At 45.2% G+C, this 8,777-nt stretch overlaps 1 protein-coding gene across 1 annotated transcript; it reads left to right on the plus strand.

The window, feature by feature from the left end:
• Positions 1–1,652: 1,652 nt before the first annotated feature.
• Positions 1,653–3,779, plus strand: SIVA1 (SIVA1 apoptosis inducing factor). The gene is made up of 4 exons (XM_063333332.1): positions 1,653–1,919; positions 2,097–2,303; positions 2,750–2,906; positions 3,561–3,779. Exons 1-4 carry the CDS (start codon positions 1,802–1,804, stop codon positions 3,616–3,618), a joined length of 540 nt encoding a protein of 179 aa, XP_063189402.1. The 5' UTR covers positions 1,653–1,801; the 3' UTR covers positions 3,619–3,779.
• Positions 3,780–8,777: the final 4,998 nt, after the last annotated feature.

Consider the following 8,777-nt stretch of genomic DNA (forward strand, 5'->3'; position numbering starts at 1 on the left):
GTTGTTAAGGTTGAGGGTTGAGAAGCAATTAAGAGATGTCACCACCTGAGGGCTGCAACAGAAGATTTCTACATCCGCCCCGCGGTGGGGTGGCAGTGGCATGTGTCCAATATAATCAGCCCTCAGGGAAAACACCCTTAAATTTACCCTTTAATGACAGCACCAGCAGCAGCGCTGCAGCACGTACTGCCGCTGTTCAAATCTACTTCGTGTTCTGAGATCAGCATTTCTGAGCACTCCTTCACAAGCAGAACAGCACTTTTAACTTTTTTTCTTTGTATCTCATCCAGTTCTCAGACAATTGAGTTCCGTTCACACTTAGCCTATGCCATCTTAATCAAAATGTGTGATCTGCTGCCCTCTATCCTGACAGGGCTCCATATTCCTCAGAGAGCTTCAGGGACATCAGAGTGTATATCTAATGAATATTTACAAAGAAATTTCCTTAAAGAGGATACCATGAGTTTTCAGTGTGTAGTGGAAAATTGTCTGCTGAACATCTTTAAGCATGCATTTCAAGTACATGCAGAAAAAGCCAAAGTAGAAATCTTCACAGCTAAAGAAAGTGTGGCAGGAATCAAACTTTGGAACTCAGAAGGGACTTCCGCGAATTACTGTGCATTACAACTGCAGGTTCTGCTCCACAGACCACAAGGCTGGGATGATCTGCTCTACAGAAAAGAAAAAAAAAAAATCACATCAACTTGTATTAGATCAGCGTGGTTGTACCTGCAAACCAGTAGCAGTTCAGCAGCCAGTGGAAGCATGGTTTTGGTATTCATTGGTGGAAAAATTACTCCTGTACTGGGTCGTGATTTTGTCCAGAATCCTAGCACCCGTAGGATTTCACTTCGGAAACCTCTCTGGAAGAAATACAACTGTCATGACTGATTACGTTCTTCAGATGACACAAAACATTGTGTCAGGAACAGCAACACCAGTTTTAAAGGTTGTTTGCCCTGGTGAAAACAAGGTATTTTCAAAATATACATAGTAACCAGACTGATTGCTACTTGGAATTGACCCTAGCTCTTTTAATCCATGAAAGGATACTTAGACTGCTATTGGCAGTTTAGGTATAAACAGGAAATTAATTGTAGTAATTTGCTGTCACGTAATGACAGCGGAAGGTCCCTGGGAGCTCCATGATTTAACTGAAACCCCACTGGGCGCCACGGCTGCTGAACCCCCTCCTGCTGTGGGCTCCCTTGGCCAGACGGTGGTTCTCCAGCCTCCTTGTTGGTTTTTTAAAAAGCGAATTCTTCCACTTGTGCACATTTCTGTTGGTTCTACTGCATTTATACAGCTAGAACTTTGGTAGGCAGTGTAAGTTTTAGGAAGAACTACCCGAGCCTGAACACAAACGTAACCAACCCGCAGGGCTGCAGAAAGGAAGACGAGTCCGAAAAGGCTAACAGGGAAAGAGGGCCTATCGACAAACCTGAGTTTCAAAACCCTGTTTTGCTTTGCCCGGACGGGTTCTGCAGAATCAAGGTCCAGAGGCCCGGAGGAGACAGACGGCTTCCAGCCGCTGAGAGGCCCGAGGAGCGGCGGGCCCGGACGGGGCCGCAGCCAAACCCCGGCGAGAGGCGAGATTTTCCCGCAGGCGAAGCCACCGGTTCCCTGCGACAAGAACCGAGGGGTCCCGGCTCCCAGATACCGCAGGCTGGGGAGGGGAGAGGCGGGGCGGGTTGGCCGGGGCCGGGCCGGAGGCGGTGGCGCTGTGGCCCGCCCATCGCCTCACGTCTCCTCCCCGGGCGGGCGGCCGTTGGAGGCGGCGCCGGGGCTGGCCGGGCCCGCCATGCCGAAGCGCTCCTGCCCCTTCGGGGAGGCGGCCCCGCTCCAGCTGAAAACCCGCGTAGGGCTGCGGGAGTTGAGCCGCGGCGTGCGGGGCGAGGAGTACCGCCGGGAGGTCTTCGGTGAGGAGGAGGAGGCGGCGGGGGGGAGGCCGGGCGGGGAGGGAAGAAGCGCCGGAGCCGCCGCCCTGGCCTGTTCCCGCAGCCGCCTCTGCCGCCCCACGGCCGGCGGCGGGCCTGTCGGCGGGGGTGAAGGTGCGAAAAGCCGCCCCTAACTCTCCTCTCCTCTCCCGCCGGCAGAGAGGACCCGGCGGCTGCTCTTCAGGGGGGCCCAGGCATACATGGAGGGCGCCTGGCCCGCCGGCCCCGCCGCCACCTGCGCCGTCAGCCGCTCGCCGGAGCCGGCCGCGGAGGCGCCGGAGAGCGGCGCGGGTCGCGGCTGGAGCGGGCAACTACTCATCGGCCACGACGGGAAGCTGCTGAGGCGCCCCGTCGCCACCGGGAAGGGTGAGTGGCCCCGCCGCGGGCCGGGGTCCGGCTGCTGCGGGGGGCGGGCGGCGGGCGCTGGTCTGCGGGCTCCCTGTCACACGTTGAGTGGGGGCGGGGAGGGGGGGGAGGGAGGGAGGAAGGTGTGTGTGCCCCTCCGTAGTTCTTTATTTTCTTTTATCTTGAAGGATGTGTTAGATTTGAGCTTCACTGAGAGATTTACAAACTGTTGCGCGTGTGGTCTGCTTGGAGCTTTCTTAGTGGTCTTGCCGTCGAACGGAGAAAGAGAACCAGCACAGCTGTAAGCAGCTCTCTACTGGTGCCTCCCGTCTGTCCTGCAAGGCGCTGCCGCCTGTAGCCGCCGTGCCGGGTGGGGACACCACACTAGGCACTTCTCAGAGCTTCTAGGTGCTTTCTCTGTTTTGCTGTAAAGTGCCTCTCTCCTTAACGGCATCTTTTCCTGGCAGCCCCCCCCGTGGGAGTTTCCAAAGCCTGCTCGTCCTGTGTCAGAACGGCCGATGTGAAGGAAGCCTGTACGCAGTGCGAGCGGTTCGTCTGTCAGAGCTGCAGCAGGCTCTGTGGCTGCTGTAACGCCGTTACCTGTTCTCTGTGCTCCACTATTGAGTAAGTGCCTTTTGAATTTTTAAGCTAACTTTAATTACATATGCCCTGAAAATTGGCCGTAGGATATGAAGAAGATATGAAGGGAAGCTGTGGCTGCCCCATCCCTGGAAGTGTTCAAGGCCAGGCTGGATGGAGCTTTGAGCAACCTGGTCTAGTGGGAGGGGATTGGAACTAGATGGTCTTTGAGGTCTCTTCCAACCTAACCGTTCTATGATTCTAAGACCCAATGGATATTTAGCTCATCCACATAAAGCAAGCTCTTCTCACGTGGCTTTAGCAGCAGTAAAGCTGTCTGAAGCATGGGAAATAAAATGCCTGTGTGAAGCAGTCTAATCGGTCTTAGTACAAGTCTAGTTTAGCTTCTCATTTGAATGTTCTAGGAGGCAAAAATTCCTCCTGCTTTCCTGCTAGCAACATAGTGTGTTGGCCGGTGATAAATGAATACACTCTCAAGGAGTAATCTTACATTTTTGCCATCATTGTTAACAGCTCTTTGATACAAAGAGTGCCTTGTGTAGGAGTCCTGTGGTTACAGTTGATAATGGCATTCTTTGGAATGTTCATTTAGGATGGTATTCTTTGTTATGTTCCAGAAACAGCAGACACACTGACTTTGTTTCTTTTGGTTTTCTTTTTCTTTTTTTTTCCCCCTAGTTATGGTGATGTGGGAGAGCAAGTTCTCTGCAATGGTTGTTCCATATTTCAAGTCTGAAACTTGATGGCTAGGATGTCCATAAATTTCATGAATTCTCCTCCTTACGCCTGGTCAATTAATCCTTTTAGCATGTGAAATTATTATGGAATTTCTATGTTTTATATCTTTATATTGTACTTTTTAATATTGTAGCTAAATAAACTTTTATATTTTGAGGATTTCTAGATTATTTCGAGTCAATTTGTTGCTTTTCCCGAGTTGTGATATGCCTGTCTGGAAGGGGTCACTTTGTGCTCTTACCTGGCGTTCCTTACGTGATATAGAATTCAGAATTGAAGTGTCTCTCCACTTTTTGCTTATGTTAAGACACACTTTTGTGGGATCAGAATAGTTTCTCCTTTTGTGCTTCCAGGTGAGTGTAAATCTATTCTGGACACGCAACACTTTCTTTGTGAGCTAACTAGGAAGATCGACCAGGCCTGAAGACTTTTGTAAATAGAGAATTTGCTGATTTCTGGTTAAATTTTTTTAAATTGTCCCAAACATCTTATGATTACTGACAGCTTGAATGGTTTTAATTGTTCTTTCCGTGGCAACTGATAGAAAGAATGATGGTACACCAGGCTTGGAGCAAAAAAGCTTTTCTCAGTAGTTAAGTGTCAAAAACTAATTTTCCTGTACTGTCTTTGCAAGGTCTTTCTTGGAAAGTAGATTGTTTGTATAAGCTGATCGTCTACACTGTAAACTTCAGATTGTCCTGAATACCCACTCAAAAATAACCCATAAAGTGGTCTGAATAATGGTCAGCACTCAAGCGTACCTCTTCATAAACTCGCTCACTCCTCATTTTCCTTTTGTATCACTGCAGAGACCAGTTTGCTTAGTATTTGTGCTGTAGGAGTGAGACTGTCGTTAAGTACTACTGCAAAGCCCCTCAAAGTAACTTTCTTTCACTATTTTTGCTATGTTTTTAAAAATAAAAACATCAGACTCTTCATCTTGCAAACCAACTATACATAAGACAAAACTACAGCAGTCTTTAATGAAAGAAAACAATGACTTAAGTGTCTGATTTCAGAACGTAGGGAAAAGGAACAGATTTGAGAGAAAAAAGAAATTCTTATGGCATTCATAGCTAACGCTCTGTTTCCCAAATTATTTGCCCTGAACTCCCAAAGGAGACTGCCACTCACACTTCCCGGTCTTCTCAACTGTAATTAGTATGTTTTGTGTGGAGTAACTTTTTTCTTTTACCTCTTCCCCTCCCCTCTAGCCATTTCTATTTGAAGAAATTGAAAGGCCCTTGCAATGAAAGCTGAGACTTAGGTCTCCTGTGGGGACATCTTTGTTTGACATGCTGTTGAAAGCATGCTAAGTATTTTTACATTTCAGAATACTGCAACTAACCAGGCAGAACAGTAAATGCTTTAGCAAAGGGTGGGGTGATCGCTATTGCTGAATGGCAGTACTTCTTCATAGCTGCACACTGCATGGCTTTGGATATATCGGCCACGATGAGGTGCAAGATGACCTTCTTTCTAGCCCCAGTGTAATACCTTGTATAACTATGCAGAGACACTTTAAAAGCATTTGTGACCCTTAGGGTATCCTTGGGGAGGGGGGGGTGTCACTTCAGTACTAGGTCAACCATGTGTGTGCTAGCATCGTCTGGCTGGTGGATCTGGTTTGTTTCCCTGTTCTGCATGCTTCGTAGCCAGTTAAAACGGGGGAGTTTACTAGTTCTTACTCCAGTCTTGATTTTGAACAACTGTAAAATGTATCTTGTCCCCATCCGCAAAACGAAACACAACCAACCAAAAGTCTATGTCAGCCAGGTGAGCTAGTAGTGAAAGTATTAGTCAGAGTGTGCAGTAATTCCACAGTATTATCTGTCTTTTCAAAACTGCAATAGATTAAGTCAGGATGATGGCAGATCTCTGCTGCAGTTCCCAGCTGTCTTTGGGATACTGGCCCTGCCGGTATCACAGGGCAGATAAAAACGTTGTTCCTGTGGTGATCATCTTACAACACAAAGCTGAGTTTTATGAATGGGAAGAATCTGTGTGTTACTGCATTTGAATGTTAGTTTTAGGAAAGAATTTCAAAACTTGGCTTTGTTTCATTTGAAGCTCTAAGCAGTGAACAGAAATGTTTTTCAGTCAAGCATATTTTCCAAACTGAAACTTTTAAGTACCTATCTGCTTTTTCTCATTCTCTCCTGAGGGCAAGAGACTGAAAATACTGTTTTGTTTCTGGGCTCCCGGAGAGATGAGGCATGTTGTTTACCAATGATTTACGTTTCAAAGTAGTTGATAGACAAGGGTTTTGGCTCACTTAGTCACCACTGTATTTCATAGAAAGCTGTCCTCTGTAAACAATCACATGGATTTCATAGCTTAAAGTTCTTGTTTGTTATCCTCTACCCTGACCCTTGAAAGATGGAAGATGGTTGTTCATGAGGACAGATACCTGATGAGGAGTGAAGAGCTGGAAGAAAAAAGCAAGAGGGCTGGAAGAGAATGGTTAGAGGCTGGGAGGAGCGGGGCAGGAGGAGCACAGAACAGCGTGGTCAACTCTTGCACTGGGGTGGTGCATCATACATGTAAGAAATAGGGGTGTTTTAGTGGTTAGCAGCTGTTTTGCTTCTCTGGCTTCAGAAGGTGTGAAAAACTGCTTCTTGTGTGCTTGTATCTCCCAAAAGACTCAAATCTCATTATTGACGAAAAAGCCTGCTCTATTCCTGCAGTTCTTAGATGAACAATGGGAGGTAGGACTGGGGACTGTTTTTAAATCTTTATATTGCCTGCAGAAAAAAAACTATGGGAAGGGAAGAATCTTTGGGTGAGAGGTCCAAAGATTTTTCTCTTTGTCTAATTAACTCCTACGCACAAAGCATCGGCTGTTGCCACTGGTCATGGAGCTGTGCATTGGATACTCCTAGGACTGCATGGGAGATCCAGAGAAATTGTCTGGTTTGTTAATTGAGCAGGAAATTGCTTTTTATACTGTGCTTTGTTGTTATCATATGTTCTTCCCCTCCTATTCAGTGCAAAGTGTCTGAAATCAAAGTTTGCCTGGTGTTCAAAGGGAAGGAGATCCTCTGAGGAGTGAGAATATTGATGGGTGAAAATATCCTACAGTAACGATTTTACAGGTGGGTGAGAAACTTCTTCTGAGGCCTGTATATCACTACTGGTGAAACAAGTCCCAAAGAGCACAGTTTTTTACGTCTAAAAGGAAGTCAACTGATCTGATCAGGATATAAAAAAATTCTTTTAAGCCTAATATGTGAGTAAGTACTAGTTTCAGGGATACCAGATATTCTTTTAAGGACAATCTAAGGTGGTAAATGACTTCAGCAGTCTCCAGTATCTACAACCTGCATTAGAACAAAACCACACAATATTATGAAGAACTTCAGTAAGAAGATCAAATGCGCTTGAGTTACCTCCTTCAACAGCATTTATGCAATACATGCATCTCTGAGTAGTGTTGTGTTCTTGGTGGGTAGATCAGATTTGGTGGTTACACAAATAACCTTAGAGTAATTCCTATACACTTTGCAGAGCAGGTCAGAAGCCTGTTAGCTTTACAAGGGAAAAGTGAGACATTCTACAGATGATCCAGACGCCCTAACGAAAATAACAATAAAATCTTAGCTGAGGACACAAATGTAATCAGTGACATTGTGTGATTGGTACATTTTTTGTTTAATACAGCCAGCACCTAAGCCTCTTCCCTTCCTTTTGCTTTTAGTGTCCTGGACTCTGATTTATAGCCAATTCATAGCCTTTTTTTTTTTTTTTCTTTTTCTTCCTGGGCAGGTGATAACTAGATGCAGATGTATTTTATGTCAGGACAGGGCACAAAAATGAAGTTATTTAGGTGTAAGTGAAAGAGGATGTCCTTTTTTTCTTTATGAATATGGGTTAAGACACTTACTTGCTGCCATCAGCTGTGAGATAGTAAGAAGCTGCAGCAATTTATAAACGGCTTAACTCTTCTGAATCCTCTCTGAAGAGATGCGACCGAGAAGTAGAAATGGAAAGAGTATCTTTGTCCCTAGGTGTGTTAGGTCTGATTCTTTTGAAAAGGCACAACTAGCCTCCAGGTGAATTGGTCAGACAACAAATAATGCCAGCGCTATGCAAATAATACATACTTCTCTCTTTCACCATGCAACTAGCAGTTGCGTCATGGGTTTGTATTTTGACAAGCTCAGACCAGACTAAAACATTGAATCCTAGCAAAAATTAACTACTACTAAATTCCCACCTATACTGTATGTGTGCAAACTTATCTATACTGCTCCTTTGTAACTTTTGGTTAGTTGTAATATGGTTTCATCGTGGCAGATGATGCAACTATTCGCTATTTGTGCCGCCTTTACCTTCCATCTAGATTCCCATAGTGCTCACTACCTAGGCATGAAGTCCTCGGTGTTTGGGGAAACTCCAGGTAAAGTGTGGCAGCGTATCTCCATGGTTTATTCTGTGTATGCCAAGCTTGTCCTCTGTTCTATGCAGTGGTTTACCATCAATTGTCAGACTAAGCTTAGATTCCAAGTAATTGTAGAAATATGTTGGGTTGTCCAAGCAGAGGGAGGAAAAACTCTAACCATCCAAGAGAAACACTCCCAACAACAGGCAGAACAAAACTGCTACAGCAGCACAAAGATTGTATAGCCAAACTTCGTCGCATAACCTTGGGTATCACAGCTTTGCAGGGGTGAAAGGAGAGGGCTGGTGGGAGGCTCTTCCAAGAGAGCATCTTTCTTCCAGCAGGCTTTTGCGTGAGGACAGAGGAGGCTAAGAAAGACCACGTGTACCCCGATGCTGAGTTCCTTGTGCTATTTCTTCCACTCTTTAGGGTTTTTCATTACTGAATCTTACCGGGGAACGCAGCAAAGCTTTGAACATTGTGTTTTGTTCTTATTGAAGCAAATTGGTTAACCTATTAAAAGTAGCCCAGAGGATTTAGAAAATGTTAATGCTTCTTTAAAAAATAAATAGGAGCTATGTAATTCAAAGACCAACACTGCCTGTGGATAGAAAATTGGGAAAAAAAATTGTTCTAAATCTTACTTTCTATTTTACATTAATAAAATTGCAATAGAGTGAAAGAGATCAGGTTGTTATAAAAATATTTTTATAATATTTTAATGACTATCAGAGTTATGTACGTAACTAATCTTTTTCTTTTGTGTAGCTACTTTA

Source organism: Chroicocephalus ridibundus, chromosome 4 (genome assembly GCF_963924245.1).
Source record: "Chroicocephalus ridibundus chromosome 4, bChrRid1.1, whole genome shotgun sequence".
Classification (NCBI taxonomy): domain Eukaryota; kingdom Metazoa; phylum Chordata; class Aves; order Charadriiformes; family Laridae; genus Chroicocephalus; species Chroicocephalus ridibundus.